Source organism: Leopardus geoffroyi, chromosome D1, assembly GCF_018350155.1.
Source record: "Leopardus geoffroyi isolate Oge1 chromosome D1, O.geoffroyi_Oge1_pat1.0, whole genome shotgun sequence".
Taxonomy (NCBI): Eukaryota; Metazoa; Chordata; class Mammalia; order Carnivora; family Felidae; genus Leopardus; species Leopardus geoffroyi.
The window spans coordinates 1,717,875-1,742,584 of NC_059329.1; the positions used below are offsets into that span (position 1 = coordinate 1,717,875).

The 24,710-nt window shown below is 40.7% G+C and overlaps 1 protein-coding gene across 14 annotated transcripts in view; it reads left to right on the forward strand.

The window, feature by feature from the left end:
• DYNC2H1 (dynein cytoplasmic 2 heavy chain 1) overlaps positions 1-24,710 on the forward strand; it is a 347,379-nt gene that overhangs the window by 221,754 nt on the left and 100,915 nt on the right. For all 14 annotated transcript variants that reach the window (XM_045486606.1, XM_045486612.1, XM_045486608.1 and 11 more), the window contains one exon: positions 21,560-21,676. In XM_045486606.1, coding sequence (XP_045342562.1) covers positions 21,560-21,676 — 117 coding nt within the window. The remainder of the gene's footprint in view (positions 1-21,559; positions 21,677-24,710) is intronic.

Sequence of the window (24,710 nt, forward strand, 5' to 3'; positions counted from 1 at the left end):
ATAGTGCTGCTGTAAACATCTTCTTTGCACCTTTCTATGTAAGATAAACCTTTTTAAACAGAACAGGATACTGCAGAAGAGTCAAAACTTCCTTAATTATTAGAAAATGTATTGGCCATCCTTACTGTGTGTGTCAAGAATTCAAAAGATTGAAATAATTTCTTTGGAAAATGACTAAAGAGTATTTTTCAGTGTCTGTTATTTTACCTGGCATGCCTTTCATTTAACATCCAACATTGCATTTTTAAGCCATCTTTTGGCATTTTACGATTTTTTTGTTTAGGTCAGTGTTGGCGTTTCCTTTTTAAGAAAGAAAAAATGAGGAAATGGAATGAATAAGCAGCTTGCAAGTTAACAGGATGCTAATGACATGTTTTCCTGGTCTTCTCAATGCTAGCCAGGTGTGATTGCTTGAGGCCGTGCATCACAGGATCGCCTAGTGTGCTTTACACGGGGTGTTTCAGTCAGAGGCTCCTCCCAGATTTAATAGTGGAAGCATGAATCACGTAGGCATTGTATAAGAATCATGATCTAGGAATAAAGGAGAAAATTAGGATGTTTTGAGGAAATGAAGGCTAGTTCTGGTCATAAGACATTAGGAGCAAGGAGAAAAATAGATTGGAAAACTGGCTTGTAGAATCCCTTTTGTCTCAGGGCAGTTAGTTTTCCTAAAATGATGTTCTGTACTGTGTGCACTCCTGACATCATATTACTAAGCAGTGTCAGTCAATAGCTTTACTTAGGTCTTTTTTCTTTTCTTTTTTTTTTTTTTTTTAATTTTTTTTTTCAACGTTTATTTATTTTTGGGACAGAGAGAGACAGAGCATGAACAGGGGAGGGGCAGAGAGAGAGGGAGACACAGAATCGGAAGCAGGCTCCAGGCTCTGAGCCGTCAGCACAGAGCCTGACGCGGGGCTCGAGCTCACAGACCACGAGATCGTGACCTGGCTGAAGTCGGACGCTCAACCGACTGCGCCACCCAGGCGCCCCTCTTAGGTCTTTTTTAAATCGTGATTTTTGTATTCTCCCACGTAGTGTCTTTTAGGTCCTTGTTAATACACGTTTATCATGACGATGGTAGTGGTGGTGATAGTTTCGTACTTACCTGCCTTCCGAATTTGGCTTTGCTAAGCACTTTACATGCATTACCTCATTTAACTCTGAAAACAATACTGTGATATGAGGGTCATTATTGAACTCACTTTACAGTTGAGAAGATCGAGGCCACAGGAGATTATTTTTCCCAAGATCACACTCTTAGTAGGTGAACAAACCGGGTCAGTGAGCATGAGTTCACGTGTACACGGCCCAGCCTGCCCCCACGGCGGTTCCAGCCCTCTTCCATCATGAGAGTCCATACTTCTCTCCATAGAGGTTTCCTGTTTCGCACCGCCTCCTTTTTTGGAGGAGAAAAACCCTTTTGCTAGGTAAACGTCTTTGGTAAAATAGTCTTTTTTGCATTTTGTCACCTGTTGACCTAGGAACTCAGGTCATATCTTAATCACAAACATGTGTTTTAATAAACTTTATGAATGGGAAGTCTGGAAGATAAGTGAATAAATTAATGAAATATTTGGAAAGTTAAGAAAATCTCAAGTATCTTGACATTAAAATGTAATGCAGTTTAAATTAACTGCCTGTGGAGTATTATCTGGCATCTGTATTCTCAGGAATCCTTCAGAGCTTAGAAATTGCTTTATAGCTAGACTTAAGAGTCTTTAGCGCAAGCAACAATTTTTACAGAAATAATTCCCTAATTCACTGCTTCATGAAAGATGTACCACTTCCTCATTGTGATTCAAAAGTGCCATCGTGATTTTATAGTGAATATTCATTACAAGACTAAGTAGAATTTGTGTCCATTGTTGATCTAAATACCATGGTACCTGCGTATCTTAAACTCATGGTGATACCTTAAACTCGTAGAGGATGAGGCTGTATAGAAGAGGGGCCATCGTGACTCCTGCCCACGTAGTGTGTGCAGTGGGACAGCATCTGGCACTGAGGCTGGTGGAGATCAGGTATTCGCTACAAATGTTCATTCACTTTGCAAAGAATTGAGAAAGTAGCGGCATAAAAAATTACAGCTACAAACAAGTGAATAAGACCACGTGATGGATGAAGGAACCTCATAGTATTTCTAAGGCTTGGGGATTAAAAATTCCCACCAGAAATTGGATATTAAGGTATGTAAAATCGATAAGGAATGTGAGGCTTTAACCATATTGGTGAAACCTCAAAGCCAGAATGAAGTACTCGGAGAAGTAACAAGGGTATCTACTTGGTTCTTGTGGGAGCTGTGTTCCGTAACCACGCACACTTGTCTGCTCCAGTAACACCCAGCCCTGGTCTGTGACTCCACCTCTTTACATTACTGTTCCCTTCACAACAACGGGCCATAGGTCTGTAAGATCTCAGAGATCCAAATCTGTTGTTTTCTCTTTCTTTTTCCCAGATTTGTCTCCTTGTCACTGTAAAAGCAACAGACCCATGTCTTTACCGTTTCTTTTTTCTTTTCTTTCCCTCTTTTTATATTTAACTGTTCACCCACGATTGCGGATGTAGATTAATCCTCAAACTGACATAATTGTTTTTCTAAGTCAAAGCCTGGAAAATGTCTGAGGGTGGTGGTGCTGGCCACTTACATGAGAATTATTTGGCAAGTTTATCTTCAATAGGTGGATTGCTAAGCAGCATCTAAGATGTGTAAAATTGGACTGTTGAGTGGGGCTTTGGAATCTGTTTTGGCATGAATTCGTAGGCACCCTCAACTTTGAAAGCATCTGTACTACAGTTGTGAGAAACAGAATTTCTCACGTTGCTATTCTGAGTCGCACAAAATCCTCATATTCGTTCATCCCTGGATATCTGCATGGCTTGCTCTTTTATTCCCTTTAGGTGACATCATCACAAAGGCCTTTCAGACTTACTTTAAATAGCAACTTCCCGCAAACCTTGGTATTACTTCTCCTTTGAATGGGCTTCATTTTTCTCTTAAGATGCATGTTTCTGCAGGACCTGTGTGTGTTTCTTTAGTTCTGAAATTTTTACTATCTTTTCAAAACACTGTCTTTGATCTATATAAAAGATTACATATGTAACATTTATATATATATATATGTAATTCATATTAAAAAGCATGATGATGTAATGAGACTCATGAACCAACAAGCAAGAACAAGGATATTACCAATAGCTTAAATCAACTTACGTGATTCTTCTGTTCATCTCCCTTTCTGCTAAAGGAGCTACCATTCACTTTTGTTTTAAACTTCTTTAATACCTTTGTACTTCTTAAACACTTGTATTACATGCATGCATTTACACACACACACTTGTTCTTACAAGTATATTGCTTCCTTTAGATAATTAAAAAAATTTTTTTTAGAGGCACCTGGGTGGCTCAGTCAGTTGAGCTTCCGACTTCAGCTCAGGTCATGATCTCACAGTCTGTGAGTTGGAGCCCCGTGTCGGGCTCCTTGCTGACAGCTTGGAGCCTGGAGCCTGCTTTAGATTCTGTGTCTCCCTCTCTCTCTGACCCTCCCCCCGTTCATGCTCTGTCCCTGTCTCTGTCTCTCTCTCTCAAAAATAAACAAATTGGTTTATTTTTGAGAGAGAGAGAGAGAGAGAGAGAGAGAGAGAGAGAGATCAGCAGGGGAAGCCGGGGGTGGAGAGAGGGAGACACAGAATGTGAAGCAGGCTCTAGGCTCTGAGCTGTCAGCACAGAGCCCGACGCGGGGCTCGAACTCATGAACCATAAGATCATGACCTGAGCCGAAGTTGAATGCTTAAGCGACTGAGCCACCCAGGTGCCCCGCTAATTTTTAAATTATAAAACAGTGTCTTTCATGTGGTGTTCTAGGACTAGCATATCTCATTTTACATTATTTTTCTAAGGTGTGTAGGTCACTGGCTTAGCTGTAGTTTCATTCATTATTACTGCAGTGTAATCATACATAACATCATGTATATTACATAATGTACATATAATTATGTAAATGACGCACTGCTACACACGATGTTGCTGTGTACCTGTGTGTACGTCTCATGGTCTGTCGAGTGCAGGAGTTTCTCACGATGTGCATCCCCAAATGGACCGTGTGAGCGTGGTTTCAGGTCTGTGCTACTGTACACTGTCCCCAGCAGGTCTTGTGTCCACACTCTTTAATTCCCACCAGGTGGTATTTTTGGATGCCTTCATATTTGTTAAACTGATGGGTTACACTGCTATCTCGGTGTGGTCTTAGCTTGTATTTCTTATTTTTGAGATTGAATATCCTTCTGTGTATTTATGGGCCATCCCTGATTTTTAAGTGCAGGGACAGCAGTGAGACAGATGTGTCTGCAGCCCATTTGGAGGGAGCAACATGGTGGGATGTGAGGCCAGGAGGCAGCAGGGGCAGCGGGGGGCCACACAATGATGAGCCTCGTGACTGAGCCACCTTAGGAACTGGCCTGCTGTGTGGCGCTGACCTTGGGGGATAAGACCTGCCAGAGAGCTGGTGTGGGAGGGACGCCTGTGCTGCTGCTCGAAACTGCCAGCAAGTTTGGGGAGGCAGCTTTTACTGATGAAATCCCTTACTAGCTATAATTCGTTTAGAAAAAGAAGTTCAATTAAGGTAGCTTACTTATTTTCCTACAAGAGCTATATATTTTTAAGTGCGAGCTACGTATTCAGTTTTTTTTCCCCCCTAACATGGTGTGAAGTTCCAGAACTTTATGATTCTTTAAGACTCAATAGCAGCTTCATAGCAAAGTTCTTAAAAGGATTTGTGTTCATTCTTTTTTTTCTTTTTTTTATTATGAAATTTTATTGTCAAATTGATTTCCATACAACACCCAGTGCTCATCCCAACAGGTGCCCTCCTCAGTGCCCATCACCCACCTTCCCTTCCCTCCCAACCCCCATCAGCCCTCAGTTTATTTTCAGTTTTTAAGAGTTTCTTGCGGTTTGGCTCCCTCCATCTCTAACCTTTTTTTTTTCCTTCCCCTTGGTCTTCTGTTAAGTTTCTCAGGATCCACATAAGAGTGAAAACATATGGTATTTGTCTTTCTCTGTATGACTTATTTCACTTAGCGTAACACTCCCCAGTTCCATCCACATGCTACAAAAGGCCATATTTCATTCTTTCTCATTGCCAAGTAGCATTCCATTGTCTATATAAACCACAATTTCTTTATCCATTCATCAGTTGATGAACATTTAGGCTCTTTCCATAATTTGGCTATTGTTGAAACTGCTGCTATAAATATTGGGGTACAAGTGCCCTTATGCATCAGCGCTCCTGTATCCCTTGGGTAAATTCCTAGCAGTGGTATTTCTGGGCCATAGGGTAGATCTATTTTTGTTTTTTGAGGAACCTCCACACTGTTTTCCAGAGCGTCTGCACAAGTTTGCATTCCCACCAACAGTGCAAGAGGGTTCCTGTTTCTCCACATCCTCTCCAGCATCTATAGTCTCCTGATTTGTTAATTAGCACGACCCTCGAGAAAGTCGAGATAGAAGGAACATACTTAAACATCATAAAAGCCATTTATGAAAAGCCCACAGCTAATATCATCCTCAAGGGGGAAAAACTGAGAGCTTTCCCCCTGAGATCAGGAGCACGACAGGGATGTCCACTCTCACCGCTGTTGTTTAACATAGTGTTGGAAGTTCTCGCATCAGCAATCAGACAACAAAAGGAAATCAAAGGCTTCAAAATTGGCAAAGATGAAGTCAAGCTTTCACTTTTTGCAGATGACATGATATTATACATGGAAAACCCGATAGACTCCACCAAAAGTGTGCTAGAACTGGTACATGAATTCAGCAAAGTCGCAGGATACAAAATGTACAGAAATCAGTTGCATTCTTATACACTAATGATGGAGCAGCAGAAAGACAAAGAAACTGATTCCATTCACAGTTGCACCAAGAATCATAAAATACCTAGGAATGAACGTAACCAAAGACGTAAAAGATCTGTATGCTGAAAACTATAGAAAGCTTATGAAGGAAATTGAAGAAGATACAAAGAAATGGAAAAACATTCCGTGCTCATGGGTTGGAAGAATAAATTGTTAAAATGTCAACACTACCCAAAGCTATCTACACGTTCAATGCAATCCCAATCAAAATTGCACCAGCATTCTCCTCAAAGCTAGAACAAGCAATCCTAAAATTTGTATAGAACCACAAAAGACCCTGAATAGCCAAAGTAATATTGAAGAAGAAGGCCAAAGCGGGAGGCATCACAATCCCAGACTTTAGCCTCTTCTACAAAGCTGTCATCATCAAGACAACATGGTATTGGCACAAAAACAGACACATAGACCAATGGAATAGAATAGAGACTCCAGAATTGGACCCACAAATGGATGGCCAACTAATCTTTGACAAAGCAGGAAAGAATATCCAGTGGAAAAAAGACAGTCTCTTTATCAAATGGTACTGGGAGAACTGGACAGCAACATGCAGAAGAATGAAACTAGACCACTTTCTTACACCATTCATCAGAATAAACTCAAAATGGATGAAGGACCTGAATGTGAGGAAACCATCAAAACCCTAGAGGAGAAACCAGGAAAAAAACCTCTCTGACCTCAGTCACAGCAATTTCTTACTTGGCACATCTCCAAAGGGAAGGGAATTAAAAGCAAAAAATGAACTATTGGGACCTCATGAAGATAAAAAGTTTCTGCACTTCAAAGGAAAGAGTCAACAACACTAAAAGGCAACTGACAGAATGGGAAAAGATATTTGCAAATGACATATCGGATAAAGGGCTAGTATCTAAAATCTATAAAGAACTCACCAAACTCCACACCCGAAAAATAAACAATCCAGTGAAGAAATGGGCAGAAGTCATGAATAGACACTTCTCTAAAGAAGACATCCAGATGGCTAACAGGCACATGAAAAGATGCTCAGCATCACTCCTCATCAGGGAAATACAGATTATGTTCATTCTTAATGATGGTTTTTCTGTTGCTTCAGATTGCGGATTAATCACTAGTATAATAATTTTAGCAATGTTGGATTGAATGGCTTTTATGAACTCGGCAGCTGCACTTATCCTGACTCAAAACTTTTTTCATCAGTTATTAGGGAAGTCTCAAGTTCCTGGTAAATTTATTTTTTGGAATCAGGGAGCCCAGATGCTCTTCTCTGTTGAATGTATTTACTCATATTTCAGGAGATTGTTTGTAAGTCACAGCTTCGCCAACAGCGCCATCAGCAAAGAGAGGTGGTGTGTACTTTCCTGCACCATGTATCGACTTCTGACTGTTAAGTGTAGGCTGGTCCTTGTTAGAGTACCTGCTACTTTTCAAGTTCTGAGACCACTCGAGACAAAAACAAAAGGATCAAAAGACATTCTCAGTCTCTTTAGTTTTGTGACTTGCACAATGATGTCATATTTGTTATTTTTGAAAGTTTATAAAGAAACGCTAAGTTCACCAATATTATAAATTTGATGTTTTGCTTACATGTGTTATCGTTTAGTAAGAAGTAAAAATGCTTCTTCATTTGAAAAATAGTTCTTAGAAAGGAAACAAACCTTTATCTTTGCTTTGTGAATGGTATTTCACGATCATGAGAGAAAAGTTGAGAAAGAATGTTTTTCTTTATTGAATAATTCTCAATAATAGGGAAGGAATGGCAGAATTTGAAAAATCATTTTTACAAATCTTAATAAAATCACTGATTCATAAAATCACGATTCCCAGTTTGAAACCACTACTTGGAAGATTGATGGGGAAATTTATAAGAGAGATTATTTGGTGCTACTTGAACTCAGGGACTGGCCTGCATGCCAACAGCAGTCGAAGATGCTCCCTGTGCCTCCTGATGTGTCACAGGATGAAGTACGCTTCCCGAAAATGTCTTCTAAAAAAGTGAACTTGAATCTGATCGAGATTTTAGAACTAATTTTTGGTTATCAGGAAACACCAGGGGTTAAGGGAACAAACTAAAAACACTGGATCCAGAATGTGAGACATTCTGCAGGACAACTGACTCGGTTTTATCAACCTGTTAATGACATTCAAAAAAAAAAAAAAAAAAAAAAAAAGCAAGTTCAGAGAAACTGGTCTATGTTAAAGGGACTTAAATACATAAAACTGCATGACCTTTTGTGGATACTGATTCAAGCAATCTGAAACAAATGTTGAGGCCATCAGGGAAATTCAGTATGGACTAGGTGTTACGGGACCCAAGGGAATTTTTTTAACAAATGTTTGTTTGTACTGACCCTAAACACCACTTTTCCACCTTCCTGGTTATTCTCTGAACTTCTTAACATTTTTTAAAAATTGTACTTGCATACAATATCCTGTTTCATTTGTACAGTGTAATGATTTGACTTTTGTGTAATTGCGAGCTGATCACTGTAAGTCTAGCTACCATCTGCTGCCACACAAAATGAATACACTATTACCGACTTTAGATCCCACGCTGTATATTATACCCCTAGCACGTAACTGTCACTGGAGGTTTGTGCCTCTTCATCGCTGTCACCCAGTTTTGTCCACCCTCACCTTCTCTGGAAACCACCATTCTGTTCTCTGCATCTAGGAGTCTGGGTTTTGTTCTCTTTTTCAGATTCTACATACATATGAAATCCTACAGTATTTGTCTTTCTTTTAGCACAGTACCCTCAAGGTGCATCCATGTTGTCTCCATGGCAAGCTCTCGTTCTTCATGGCTTTGTATTGCATTATATGTATGTACTATGTTCCATATGTATCATGATATATACATATATAAAGTAGGCACACACTTATTCACCATATCTTTATTTAGCCATCCATCTATCAGTGGACACTCACATTGTTACTGTATCTTGGCTGTTGTAAATAATGCTGCAGTGAATGTAGAGGTGCATTTGAAAAGGTGCATTTTCAAATCACTGTTTTTAGTTTCTTTGAGGAGATACCCAGACATGGCATTACTGGATCGTATGGTACTTCTATTTCTCATTTTTTGAGGAAGCTCCATACTGTTTTCCCAAGTGGTCACCCCCGTGTACATTCCCCCAGTAGTGCATGAGGATTCCCTTCTTTCCACATCCTCACCAATGTATTTTTTTTTTTTTTTTTTTTTTTTTTGGTAATAGCAAGTCTTGTAGGTGTGAGGTGCTATCTCATTGTGGTTTTGATTTGCATTTCCCTGCTGATGAGTGATGTTGAACATCTTTTCATGTGTCTGTTGGCCATCTGTAGTTCATCTTTGGAAAAGGTCTATTCAGGTCATCTGCCCAATTTTAAATCACATTGGTTTTCGGTGTTGAGTTTTATGAGTTCTTTCTAAATTTTGGATACTGACCCCTTATCAGATAATATGGTTTGCAGATATCTTCCCATTCAGTATCTTCCTTTTCAGTTTGTTGATGGGTTCCTTCACTGTGAAAAAAAAGCTTTTTAGTTTGATGTGGTCCCGTCTGTTTATTTTTGCTTTTGTTTGCTTTTGTGGTTGTCAGATTCAAAAAATACCACTAAGACCAATGTTGAGGAACCTACCAACTATGTTTTCTTGTAGGACTTTGATGGTTTCACGTTTTAAATTCAAGTCTGTAATCCATTTTTAGTTACTTGTTGGGTGGAGGATAAGAGAAGTCATTTCATTATTTTCCATTTTGATGTCTAATTTTCCAACACCATTTACTGAAGAGACTGTCCTTTCTCCGTTTGGTATTCTTGCCTCCTTTGTTGTAAATTAATTAACCACATACATGTGGGTCTCTTCTTGTCTCTCCATTCTCTTCCATGGATCTGTAAGTCTACTTTTGCCAGTACCAAACTGTTTTGATCACTACAACTTGGTGGTATAGTTTCAAATCAGGGAGTGTCATAGACTTTAAGTCTCAAGTACTCTCTTGTCCAGCAAGAGAGCAGGACACAGGATTAAAAGAGACGGCTAATATCCAGGAAAAAACAAGAGCCCCTAATAAAGGTCCTTGTCCCGTATTTATTAAGATCAGAAGGCTTACAAACGAAGGCTTACAAACAAAGGGTTACAAAGAGACAAACTGGGAACATTAACTTGGGGATGCAAGAGAAAAGGAGGGTTTTGAAGATACACGGTGTTTAGGGTTTTGGTCAATCTAAAATCCTGGCACCTGGCAGATGGGCAGATGGTTATTAACGGCAGGCAGGAGGTGCCATGTCTGTGTATCTTAGCTGGCCCAGGGGATGAGACAGATAGGGGGGATAACCTCAGGGTTGACAGGCCGCCTTTTCTTTTGTTAACCATCTCTGCTCTGGGCTGCTTCACCCGTAGCGCAGTGGTCTATAGCCCTATTTACCTGTTTATCTAACTTGGTCCTTTCCTCCTTTCTGCTCTAGTACTAAATTGGGGGGCATTTTCATCCTGATTCCTAATCTTGCTTACCTCATATACCTTTGTATTGGGTGCCTTTGCTCCCCTGTCTATTCTGGGGCCTTTGCCCCTCCCTCTCTATTCTGGGGTCCCTGGCTTGTCCCTCCTTTATTCTGGGCATCTTATTTTGTTTACCCAGGCTTGGATGAGGGCACCCCATGGCTTTGTAATTCTTTATGCCTTGTTAACCCATTGGTGCAAGCCCAGGGAATTTCTAAGGTTATTCCCCACAAGGGAGCATGTTGCCTACAGCGTTATTCTTCTTTTCAAGACTGCTTTGGCTGTTCAGGGTCATTTGTGGTTCCATACAAGTTTTAGGACTGTTTGTTCTGGTTATGTGAAAAATGCCATTGGAATTTATATAGAGATGTATTGATTCCTTAGATTGCTTTGGGTGGTGTGGACCTTTTAACATTTGTTCTTCCCATCCATGAGCATGGAAGGTCTTTCCATTTATTTGTGTCTTCTGTTTCTTTCATCTGTCCCATTGTCAGTGTATGGTGTATTTTCAGCTCCTTGATTATATTTATTCCTAGGTACTTTATTCTTTTTGATCAAATTATAATGTCTCTTGCTGATGTTATGTAATTTGTGTATTAGAAACACAACAGATTTATGGATGTTGGTTTTGTATCCTGCAACTTTATTGAATTCATGTATCAGATCTAACAGTTTTTCCATTAATTATTTAGCTTCCTGTATATAGTATTGTTATGTTCAAATAGTGACACTTTTACTACTTTACAATTTAAATACTTTTTTTTTTCCTTGCCTAATTGCTGTGGCTAGGTCTTCCAATGCTGTGTTAAATAAAAGTGGCAATAGGGGGCGTCCTTGTCTTGTTGCTGTTCTTAGGGGAGAAGCTTTGATCTTTTTTTCATCGAGTGTGTTGTTAGCTGTAGGAGTGTGCTATATGGGCTTTATTATATTGACATATGTTTCCTTTTTACCCACTCTCTTGAGAGTTCTTTAAACCAGATATAGATGTTGAATTTTGTTAAATGCTTTTTCTCCGTCTATTGAGATGATAATAGGATTTTTAACTTTTAGTTAAGTGATGTACCACATGGATTTGCAGGCGTTGAATCATCGTTACATTCCTGGAATAAATCACACTTTATCATGAGTTATCATCCTTTTAATGTATTATTGTGTTTGGTTAACTTTTTTTTGTTTGTTAATATTTTATTGAGGGTTTTTGCATCTATGTTTATTAGTGATATTAGCCTGTAATTTTTTTGTAGTCCATCGCTCCACCACTGAGCTATATGGCCATGACCTGTAATTTTTTTGTAGCGTTCTTGTCTGCCTTTCTTACCAGGCTGACACTGGCCTTGCAAAGGGTGTTTAAAAACTTTCACTCCCCTTCAGTGTTTTGGAAGAGTTTGAAAAGGATAGTTATTAAATCTTGTTTGAATGTTGGGTGGATTAATCCACTACCTATATATTTTTCCATTGAGATTATTACTCTCATATTTTTTGTTACTAATTACTGCCATCTTTTCAGTTTAAAGAAATTTCTTTAATGTTTATTGTACATCCAGTTTAGCAGTGAAGTTCTTAGCTTTTGCTTATCTAGAAAATTCTTTTTCTTTCATTCAATTCTCAATGATAACCTTGCCAGGTGGAGCATTCTTGGTTGGAAGTTTTTTTCCTTTTAGCACCGTTGAATGTGTCATGCCCCTCTCATCTGCTAATGTGAAGAAATTGATGGTAGCCTCATGGGGTTTCTCTTGTATGTGACAAGTTTTTTTTTTTCCTTGCTCCTTTAGGGCTCTCTCTTTATCCTTAACTTTTACCATTTTAATTATAATATGTCTTGGTCTAGATCTCTTTGGTTTCGTCTTATTTGGAACTTTGCTGGCTTTTCTGTCCATTCCCTTGCCCAGATTAGGAAGTTTTCACCCCTTATTTTTTCTGATAAGTTTTTTTGTCCCTTTATCACTCTCTTCTTCTAAGATCCCTATAATGTGGATATTATTCTGCTTGATGTTGGCCTCCACAACTTTTAAGATGTGTTCACTTCTTTTAATTCCTTTTTCTCTTTGTTGCTCTATCTGGGAGAATTCCATTGCTTTGTCTTCCAGTTCACTGATGTGTTCTTTTGCTTTATCTAGTCTGCCATTAAACATCTCTAGTGTATTTCTAGTGCAATTATTGTATTCTTTAGCTCTGTGACTTGTGTTTGGTGCGTTCTTATATTTTTTATCTCTTTTCTTTTTAATTTTTTTTTAACGTTTATTTATTTTTGAGACACAGAGAGAGCATGAACGGGGGAGGGGCAGAGAGAGGGAGACACAGAATCCGAAACAGGCTCCAGGCTCTGAGCCATTAGCCCAGAGCCCGACGCGGGGCTCGAACTCACGGACCGCGAGATCGTGACCTGAGCTGAAGTCGGACGCTTAACCGACTGAGCCACCCAGGAGCCTCGATTTTTTATCTCTTTGTTGAAAGTCTCATGTCTTCATCCGTTCTTTGAGTTCTTTATCATCCTTATGACCATTTGACTTCTGTATCAGGTATATATTTGGCTTTGTTTCATTAAGTTCTTTTTATGGAATTCTGTCTTTTTCATTTGGAATGTATTCCTCTGTGTCCTCATTTTGCCTGTGTGTATTTCTCTGTACTAGGTGAAACAGCTTCAAGTCCCATCCTTGAAGGAGTGGTCATATGTAGATCATTCGTGGATCCCAGGTGCACATTCTGCCATGGGCACCAAGGCCCGTACTCTGGGGGTGAGGAGTCTGTGGTAGAACCCTGGCTGCAGTGTTAGGTGGGTGGGACCCCCACCGAGCTATCGATCGGCCACGGCTATGGGGGAGAATGAGAGGGGAATCACGTGCCCCCAGATGGCTGTGATAGGGCCACATTGAGAGGGGGTGAGGTGCTTGCCTGGCTGTTAGATATGTGGCTGTGTTACCGGGGGCAAGACACTTACCCTGTCACTGTTATGCAGCTGTAGCACAGTCGGCTGGGACCATACTTGGCAGTGCTAGAAGGATAGAGAATGATTGCCAGAATTGCACCTGCTAGTGTCGGCACTAGCAAGGTGGAATGAGATTGCAGAAATGATGCCCACGGTGCTTTGTCCCCAGTAAGAGTCCCAACTTGTCCCTGTCTTTCCAGCTGCCAATTTAAGATTAGCAAGTAGGTCTCCTTCACCAGTGATCTAGGTGCTGTTCAGACTGCTGCTTTTGCACTTGGTCTGGGGTGGGTGTCTTCTTCAGGAGCTGTCTTCTTTCCAGATGTTTCTGTGTCTCCTCCTTAACTATTCATTGCTTTCCAAAGCCCAACATTTGCAGGGCTGTGTCTTTGGTATAGGGCCCAAGGTTTGGGGTGCCTCATGGGGAGGAAGTACTTCTCTGGGGAGGTCCCTCCTGATTGTGGGGTTTTTAGCAAGGGCTGTCTACCTCTTCTACCCATCTTGAGGCAGCTCTTGTAACCTGTGTTTGAGGAGGCACCGTTCATCAAGTTTTCAGAACTTTTTCCAAGGACATGATTCCATATGTAGCCATAGATTTGTTGTGTCTGTGAGACAAGTTGAGTTCAGGATTTTCCTACCCTGCCATCTTGAAATACGTCCTGCTAACGTTGTTTTAATAATTACCTTTTTTCAGTTTTTACAGCTTTATTGAAGTTAGTTGATATTTAGTATCAACACATTTAGAGGGTATGATTTGATGAGGCTTTACGTACATACATATACATATATATATATATATATATATATATATATATATATATACACACATACATGTATATATATACCTGTTAGAACCTCACAACATCAAGATAATGAATATTCCCATCTTCTGAAGTTTTCTGTAACGCTGGAGTCTCTTCCTCCTGTCCCCCCTCCCCTGTCCCCTTCCACTACTGATTGCTCTTTTGTCATTTGCAGATTCATGTGCATTTTCTAGAGTTTTACTTAAAAGTATTATACAATTAAGTACGCCCCTCTGTCTGGCTTGTTGTTCAGCGTAATTATGTTGGTTGTGTGTATCAGGAGTCTGTTCCATTTTCTTGCTGAATGGATGTACCACAGTTTGCTTATTCGTTTGCTCCCTGAAGGACGTTCCTATGTTCAGCTTGAGGCTTTACTAAAGTGATGCTGCCACTCATTTGAGAGGCTGCAAATACATTTTTTTTATTTGTGTGTTTGGATGTGTATATATAACATAATATGTTTGTCCGAAGTTGTATATAAAACATTATTATGTATTATTCATAACTGAGTGTTCAGCCTCCTACCTTGGTATTTAAAACTGGTATATTTTTTGGGGCGCCTGGGTGGCGCAGTCGGTTAAGCGTCCGACTTCAGCCAGGTCACGATCTCGCGGTCCGTGAGTTCGAGCCCCGCGTCGGGCTCTGGGCTGATGGCTCAGAGCCTGGAGCCTGTTTCCGATTCTGTGTCTCCCTCTCTCTCTGCCCCTCCCCCGTTCATGCTCTGTCTCACTCTGTCCCAAAAATAAATAAACGTTGAAAAAAAAATTTGAAAAAAAAAAAAAAAAAAAACTGGTATATTTTTCTAGTCCCAGTAAAATTGAAACATCTTCGTTGAAAGGGAAGTTCATATCTAATTTGGTTAATTAGATTGTATAAGCTAGGAGATCTTCTGAAATTTTAATTTCAGGCTTTCAATATATTGCCTTGAAAAAATGGTGATATGAGTTCTTAACATGGTGGAGTGAATGTACATTTCCTTTTTGATCTTGAGTGAAATCTCATCTCACAAATCACAGTTTGGTCTTGTGTGTGAGCAGCATAAATATTTTTATTGAAAGACGTGAGAGACGTAGAGGACGGTTTTTTCCTTCTTATTAACATAAAGAGAAACTTCCGATATTCTTCCAGAGCCCATTCTCACGTGTGAGTGACTGCTTCCTTTCTGCGGCATGTGGGAGTTGAGCAAGGCTTGTTACACCTTGTTGCACTGGGGACGCACCCCGCGGGAGTGTGAAGATCTTAGGGGCGGGGGTGAGAGTACTGACTGAGGAACATTTTAAGGGTTCCCCAGTTACTGTTGATAAAAGACATAATACTTGAGCTGAAGTTAAAAAGTATTGTTATGTAATAAATTTCTATTTATTTCAACTACAAATAGAAAAATATATAGTGTATATAGCATGAATATAATATATGTGAAAACATTATAAGTTACTTCATTTTTTGCTAAATTGTATTGTCTGGGAAAATGATTCAAGCTTTTTTTTCTTTTCCAGTCTCTCCACATTTAACTGCCTTTTCTTGTTTCTTGGGGTAGCTAGATCCCTGTGTGCATTATTGAATAAAAGTCATGATAGCCAACATTCCTGTCTTGCTCTCATTTTAAAGGGTTTCTAACATTTGATTATAGATTTTAATATTTGCTGTGTTTTGTGGATACCATTTTTAAGGCTGCATTAATCTGCTTGGGCTATTTTAACAAAACACAGATCTTTCTTGGCTTACGGTATGATGTAACATCTTGGTCAACCCCTCATGAGCTGACAGTATTGTAAGTGGGATGCGTTTGATACACCTGATCTAGTAACATCATAGCTTCCCTCGCCTCCGTTAAGCGTGCTCAGAACACTTACATGAGCCTACCGTCAGGCAGTCTTCTAATGCGAAACCTATTGTAGAATAAGGTGTTGAATGTGCCGTGTAATCACTGAGTCCCGTTCTGACACTGAAGAACACAACGGTTGTGAGTGTGTCTGTTGTTCACTCTTGTGATACCCTTGTTTACCACACTGCCGCCAGCCTTGTGAGAGAGCATCGTGGCGCCTGTCCAGAGCCCAGGAGAAGATCAGAATTCGATACGTGGTTCCTACCGAGGTAGGATGTATCACGTTGGCATCATCGTCAGGTTGAAAGTGTTCAGTGGAGCTGTCCCAAGCTGCGGCCATCTACCACAGACAGGGCAGCTGAAACTACAGAATGTATTTTTTCACAGTCCTGGAGGCTGGGAGTCTGAGATGAAGGGGCCGGTATGTTCAGTTTCTGGTGCTTGTAGATGGCAGTCTTCTCACTGTGGCCTCGCATGGCTTTTCCTCTTTGCATGTTTGCAGACAGACCGAGGTCGATTGAGAGCTCTCTGCTGTCCCTTCTTCTGCGGAGACTGGCACTGTCAGCTCAGAACCCCACGCATAGGACTTCATTTAGCCTTAACTGCTTCCTCAGAGGCCCATCTCCAAATGCTGGGGACGCGAACTTAACTCTGAATTTCGCTGGGAGTGCAGACACTCAACCCACAACGTGGGTTCAAGGAGTTTTCTGCTTTTCTTGATGATTCCGTTAGTCTTTGCTGCACAGTCAGCCATCCAAAAACTTTGTGACTTGAAACAGTCATATTTATTGCGTGACTTTTTTTAGGATTCTGCGGGGAGCCTGTGTAATTTCTCCGCGTCCATCTTTGGCATTGCACATGAGGCTGCCCGCCTCTGCGGGGCTGATGGGGCTGGGAGGCCCGAGGCAGCCTAGTCATGTGTGCAGATGATCCTGGCTTCCGGCTGGGGACATTTGGTTTCCTCTCCCAGAGGCTGGTGTGCTGTTTCGGGGCCCCAAGGCTGGAGCGGGAACTGCTAGTTTTCTTCAAGTGAAGGCTTTGGAAGTCACGTGTCGCTTCTGCTGCGGTCTGTCAGGCAAAGCGTGTCGGCAGATGAGCCGGCTTACAGGTGGTGGGGCAGACCCTCTAGGAGCAGGCAGAGCAGAGGATTTCCATTGCGGATTCCAGTTTTTCCTCTCCTCCGTTTATGTGGTGAATTATATTTCCTGTGATTAAACCATCCGTTCAAAATTGTCATGTGTGTCTTTTTTAGAGGTTGATTGATATTTATTTGTGTCTGTGTTCAGGATTAAAATTGATCTTTGGGGGGCGCCTGGGTGGCGCAGTCGGTTGAGCGTCCGACTTCAGCCAGGTCACGATCTCGCGGTCCGTGAGTTCGAGCCCTGCGTCAGGCTCTGGGCTGATGGCTCAGAGCCTGGAGCCTGTTTCCGATTCTGTGTCTCCCTCTCTCTCTGCCCCTCCCCCGTTCATGCTCTGTCTCTCTCTGTCCCAAAAATAAATAAATGTTGAAAAAAAAAATTAAAAAAAAAAAATTGATCTTTGAACATCTTTTATTTCTGGTAGTGTTTTTCCTAGTCTCTGTTACTTGACTCGAGGATCGCTGCCTCGTTTCTAGTCCCTGAGGGGTTCGTGTGGGATCTGAGCTCCTGTGACGTCAGATCCCTCAAGTGAACTGCTGGTGTCTGCGGTTAAGACGGTGGTTTTTAACTTTTCATTTAATTTTTTAAACTATGCCCCTGATTTAGTTTTGCTGTTATTTCTTGAGGCTCTTTTATTAGTTTATATATTCCTAGGAATTTCTCTTGGCCAAATTTGTAACTTTTTATGGCATAAAACTATTCAAAATAATCTCATTAATGTCTTTTAGTCACTCCTGTATCTGTAATTATATTCCTTTTAAAATTGGATTTTAAGGGGCACCTGGGTGGCTCAGTCAGTTAAGCGTCCAACTTCGGCTCAGGTCATGATCTCATGGTCAATGAGTTCAAGTCCCACATCAGGCTCTGAGCTGACAGCTCAGAGCCTGGAGTCTGTTTCAGATTCTGTGTCTCCCTCTCTCTCTGCCCCTCCCCCACTCACTTGCTCTCTCTCTCTCTCTCTCTCTCAAAAAATAAACATTAATTTTTTTTTTAAATTGTATTTTTAAAATAAACTTTTAACTCATTTTATCTTTATCTTATATCACCCAGTATACTCAGAAATCTCATGATTTTATTAGTCCTTTCAGTAAACTGACTTTTTTTTTTTTTTTTTTCAAGAGAGAGAGCATGAGCAGGGGAGGGGCAGGGAGAGAGAGAGGGGGAATCCCAAACAGGTTCCCTGCTGTCAGTGCAGAGCGCGATACAGAGCTAGAACTCAAAACTATGAGATCATGACCTGAGCCGAAATCAAGAGTCAGACACGTAACTGACTGAGACATCCAGGTGCCCGTGACTTTTGGTTTTTTATCTGCTCTCTTTTCTATCAGTTGTCTTTTCATTAAATATTTTTTTCTCCTTTTACTTCCATCTCCATTTTCAACTTTGTTATTTAAGTTTGGCTCAGTTTTAAACTTTGTGTCTTTTTAAACATAAGCCTTTGCTGCTGTAATTTTCTTCCAGCGTCTCATTCACTGAAGTTTGATGGTGTTGATGTGTGGAATGTTCGTGATGATGGTGTTTCCAGCAGCCCACACTGTCAGCCCAAAGCCATGGTGGAGCAAACCGTGTGTCCCAGTCTTTCCAATCTGGGTTTCTGGGTCTTAACTTTGGAACTCTGACCCTTAGGAACTGGACTCACGTAGGGGACATTTTACAGAGTGATTGACCAGTATGGCTTACAAGTGTCAAGGGTATGAAAGCCTTTCCTTGACTGTCATTGTTTTGGGTGGGACTACGGATAAATTACAACTCAATACGATCCCAGATTCTCCTCAAACAGAAAAAGGACATTCGTGGAAAAATTGGTGAGGTTGAAATAGGGCTTGTAATAGCTTAGTTGGTAGTACTGTGCCTTTGTTAGATTCCTGGTTTTGATCATTGTGCGCTGATTGTAAGATGCTGACGTAGTGGGGCACGGTGAAGTCTCTGAAGGGAGTTCTCTGTACTATTTGTGCAACTTTTCTGTCAATCTGAAAGTCACGCATAATAGCAAGTAAATCAGCAACGCAAGCTCCAGGCCCTTTCGGAGGGCCGATGTCACGGGGCAGATGCTGCCTTCTGGATGCATAGGTCTAGATGAGCTGCACCACCATGGTTCACTCGGGGGCGTGGAATCACAGTATTGTATGCATGAGACTGTGAGAACGCTGCACTAGCCACACTGGATTAAAATAAAATACTTAATGGTAAAAATACAGGCTTCCCTTAATGTTCCAGGTACTTCAGTCATAAATCTTAAAAGGTTTTTTGTTGATTCTGTTGTGTAATTGTGGTTTTACACACGCTGTGTTACAGGATTTCTCCAGGTATTTCGTCTGACGCATCCCTGGAAACAAATATGTAATCTGTTCAGTTTCTCTGAAAGTCCGTTTTCTCATCTGTAAATTGAGAGTGTTTGTTTTCAAATATTGTATTCCCTCTCATTCCAAGAAGGATGACACCAGAGGCGACTTAGAAAATGTAAGCAGTCTGTCAGTGTAACATTAGTACTGGACAAAGTCAGCCACAGAGAAGACAAAGGAAGGAAAGGAAAGCCAGGGAAGCATTTTATGCCAAGAGAAGGCAAAACGAACAACAAAGTAAATGTGTTGTTTGTGGAGAATCCCACCCTGTTTGACACCATTTTAATGGAGTGTTAGCAAATAAAGTACTTTTTTAAAAATATTTATTTATTTTTGGGAGACAGAGGGACAGAGTGCAAGCAGGGGAGGGGCAGAGAGAGAGGGAGACACAGAATCTGAAGCAGGCTCCAGGCTCCGAGCTGTCAGCACAGAGCCTGACGCAGGGTTTGAACTCACAAACCGTGAGGTCATCACCTGAGGCAAAGTCCGACACTCAACCAACTGAGCCACCCAGGCATCCCTAAAGTAGATTTTAATTGGTTTAAAATGTAAATAATGGGAAGATTTTATTACCTGTGCTTTTTAAAAAGACAAATATGTGAGATTTTATAAAAACAAAAGATGGTCCACAATTCTAAGTTATAGGTCTATTCTCATGGTAAAAATATATCATTATGTATTTGAACTCTCTTTTTATTAATCTGTTTGTTAAAGATTATAGTATATTATCATAGTGTTATTAGGAAAAGCAAACCTCACATATTGTTTTTCTAGGACAGAAAGCATGGCCTTTTGAGCTGGCAAGTATTTTATTCTTAAAATAGTTTTTAGCATCTTGTAAAAAAGTTTGCATCTCTTTTCCTTTAGACATCCCTTTGCATCCTTATTTGTTTTCTGGCTTGTTTGACAAATTTAAAATACAAATAAGTGATAGCGAATGTTACCAGAGTTAAAATAGCACTTCTGACTACCAGCTAGCGGTGTTTTGTGGTGTGGCAAAGTTGATGAATTAGCTGCCGTTGTAGGGTTCAGCTAGAGCAAATGAAAATAATTTATCAGAAAAACAAAGAAAATGAAACCCTGAATCACCATGATTTTTTCAAGATTGGAGAATCAATCCAAAGCTCTAGAAGTAACTTGAGTTTTACAGCATGATGGTGGATGTTTAACAATTGAGTAGTGTGTTGATTTTGAAAGATTTATGGCCCTTATTTTGTTAAGAACTTTACTAATACAAGCATCCAACAAATATGAAATATAGCCCAATCTGTTAAAAAAGGAAAAACAATCTACATCTTTCAAATCTTGCAGTCTACATCTTTTATTTTTCAAAAAATAAAACAGAAATGTAGTCAGCATGCTGCAAAGGTTGGTGTTAAAAATAGTAGCTTTGGAAAACACATGCCTCTCGTTTTGGGTTTATTTTATGTCAGAGAAGCACTGAGAGCACAATTTTGACATTGAGTTGAAGTGCTTGTAAAGAGCAGCCCGCAGATACCGCGCTGATTTTGTACCCACCCCGATACCTCCATCCCCGTATCAGTACCCTCATTACCTCTGCCTCGTTGCTGGAGAAGTAGCAAGTCAGTTATCGTTGCCGAAGCCCACGCCACAGAGCACGGTGTTAGGAAATGTGTGTGAGTGGATTTCGATGGGGCTCAGCAGAAAGTCGCGGAAGGGGCGCCCCCAGTGGGAAGCACTGTGTACCTCGCCTGGTTTGCACCCTGCCCCCATCTGTGCATCTTTCATTAGAGTCTTCGTGCAGAGGAAACGTTTACGTGGCAACTTAACGTTAATACAGAGCACGAAAACTTGGGTTTGTAATGATTTGTACCAACAAATAATTACTTAAAATTGTTTCATTCTTTGATGTAGTGTGGTATGCTATTTACTATCTTTCCTACCATTGCCTCTTTTCAGAAAAACGATCTTTAATCAATCAGCGTGTTGAAATTATAAAGTTGAGTCAATCAAACTGAAATATATTTTTCTTTATTTTTTAACTGCTTAAGTAAATCAGTTACATGTTAAGGCAATTGAATAGAGATAATGGGATTAAAACTTGTTTATATTTAGTCTCTATTTTTATAAAACAAATATAGCTATTTTTGGACCCATACTATTTCTCTCTTTTCAGTTTTTTCTGCTTATTATGTTTTTATTTTAGGTTATTTCACAGTTGAGGATCTTGGGCAGATCGGTAACAGCTGGTTGCAAATTTGATAGAGAACTCTGGTCTAACGAACTGTCCCCTGTCCTCAATCTCTGGAAGAAACTAAACCAGGTTAGTACTGGAACAGTATTTGGATCGGGCCCCCTTTTTTCTCCCTGTCCTTTTTTTCCAGTTTTATCCCCAAATTTTCCCTGATGGTAAAATTCTGTGTTGATCTGCTTCTTATGTACACCAGTGTCCTGGAAGGAGGTCGGGACATAGTAGTAACAGAAGCAGATCAGCCCAAGAAGTGGGGTGACCCGTGTGATTGTCATATCCTGGTGACGTGCCAGGTCATCCCCTGTACCTGCTGTACGTCACTGTATTCGCTGCTTGCCTTGTCTTTCCTCTTTCTGTAAAGTCAGCGCCTGCTGGTGAAGGTGGTATGTTTCACAGGACTGACAGTGCTGAGGAGAAACAGTTCATCGGCTGGAACCCACTTAGTTTTGTATTGTAGGGTAGTTACGGTAGATGATAGAGTAGTTGCTCACGAGGCAGTCGTTAGCATATTGTGGTTCCTGTTCTTATTGAATAGGGATTTATTCTTTCGAATTCAAAAACAAAACTATACAGTCCATCAGTTTAGCGTTAGTGTAAAAATGCCTCTATCTCAGGTCTAACCTTTTAAAATGAGGGATGTCAAATAGAGCTAATTTCAGAACCTATGAAAAAGGTTAAAAGCTTCTAAAAATTCAAAATCCTCAAATTTTACAGTATTGTGATTTTGAGTTGTTATGACATTCTCAACACATGGGGATCCTCAGGAATCCCAGGAAGCACTGACCCCAGCTCACCGGGATCACTGCTTCCATTCGGATCGCCCCACTGGTAAAGCTTGACACAGTCAGTGTGAGGGGCGTCTAGCAGGGACAGCGCTTCATGCCCTGGTGTCCTGCGCCGTGCTCCCCTCTGCCCTGGCCGTACAAGGAATCACCTTGCTCGTATTCCTGATACGGAGTCATGGTCCTGATCCGTTCTTTGTACTGGTTCACAGGAGAGTTACTATTCTTAAACCAGCCTTTGCTTTCCTTTAAATTAATAACCGGGAGGGGCGCCTGGGTGGCGCAGTCGGTTAAGCGTCCGACTTCAGCCAGGTCACGATCTCGCGGTCTGTGAGTTCGAGCCCCGCGTCAGGCTCTGGGCTGATGGCTCAGAGCCTGGAGCCTGTTTCTGGTTCTGTGTCTCCCTCTCTCTCTGCCCCTCCCCCGTTCATGCTCTGTCTCTCTCTGTCCCAAAAATAAATAAACGTTGAAAAAAAAATAAATAAATAAAAAATAATAATAACCGGGAGGGGAAGTGTGCGAAGTTAAATGCATTTAGTGCCACAGTCCTTTATTATACAGGGAAATTTGACTGCCTTTTTCCCTCAGGAGGCTTGATTTTACAAAGAAATTGTATTTTATAATTTTGGGATTATGTTTGTATTATGTTTGGATTTAGCTTTCTGAGTGGTGTTTACATTGTTTGAAACTAAAGAAAGAAGGAAGTAGAAAATGACCATGCATCTTGGGTTAATTTGCAGCCTTTATGAATCATGAACTGGTTTTATCCTAAACTGCAACAGAAGCAGGGAAGAACAAATGACTTCTGCTTTGTGAAGTGAACTTGAATGTGAGACATCACTGAGAATGGTTGGCCAGCACTCACATCTATAAGTGCATAGGCACTAAGCGTGTGTGAACTTTCTTTTGTGTGAAATGTAGTCCTGGCACTGGGAGCTGCGGGAGAGTCAGCGTCCTTTCAGGTGGCATCACATGGGTGGGTGTGGAAGAGACAGGCATGTTCGACATTGCTCAAGGTCTGTCTGGATCGAGCATAAGGACCACTTTCCATTACGAAGACAGGATCAGTGGGGTATCTCAGCCATGCTGGATGGCAATTTCAAGTTCTTAGGGGTGTGTGTGTGTGCGCCACAGAAAGAGAGAGAGCAAGCGAGAGAGAGCACAAGCATGCTACCAAGGCTAGAAACAGACCTCACAGTCTGTTGCCTTGGGTAGTTTGCACACGTTAACAGTATTTGTTCTTCGAATCCATGAGCGCGGGATGTTTTTCCTTTTTCCTTCCCGTGCCATCCTCAGTGTCTTTCATCATTGCTTTCCGGTTTTCACAGTACAGGTCATTGACCTTCTTGGCTAAGTTTATTCCTAGGTATTTGGTTATTTTTGGTACGCTTGTAAATGGCACTGTTTTCTTCATTTCTCTTTCTGTTACTTCATTGTTAGCGTAGAGAATTGCACCTGATTTCTCTATGATTTCTTATCCTGCAACCTTATTGAATTCATTTATTGAGTAGTTTTTTTGGTGGCATCTTTTGGGTTTTCTACATATGGTATCGTATCATCTGCACATAGCGGAAGTTTATTTCTTCCTTATGAAGTCAGATGCCTTTTATTTATTTTTCTTGTCTGAATGCTGTGACTGACTTCCAGTAGTGTATTGAATAGAAGTGGTGAGAGTGGGCATCCTTGTCTTCTTCCTGAACGTAGGCTAAAAGCTCTCAGTTGTTCACCCTTGAGTACGGTGTTACCTGTGCATGTTCTTATGTAAGGCCTTTATCATGTGGAGGTATTTTCCCTCTAAACCTGCTTCCTTGAGGGTTTTTATCATGGACGGATGTTGTACTTTGTCAGATGCTTTTTCTGCATCTATTGAAAGGATCATGTGGTTTTTACCCTTTGTCTTGTTGATGTGGTGTATCATGTTGATTGGTTTGTAAATACTGAACCAGTCTTGCATCCCAGGAATAAATCCTCCTTGGTTGTGGTGAATGATTTTTTTAATGTGGAATTGGATTCAGTTTGCTAATACTTTGTTGAGGATTTTTATATTGATGCTCATCAGAGTTATGGGCCTATAGTTCTTATTTTTCTTGTCTTTATCTGGATTTGGTATCAGGGTCATGCTGGGCTCATAGAATGAATATGGAAATTTTTCTTCCTTTTCTATTTTTTGCAGTAGTTGGAGAAGAAGAGGTATTAACTCTTCTTTAAATGTTTGGTAGAATTGATGTGTGAAGCCATCTCGTCCTGGACTTTTGTTTGTTGGGAGTTTTTTGATTACTGATTCAGTTTCACTGCTGGTAATCGGTCTGTTCAAATTTTCTATT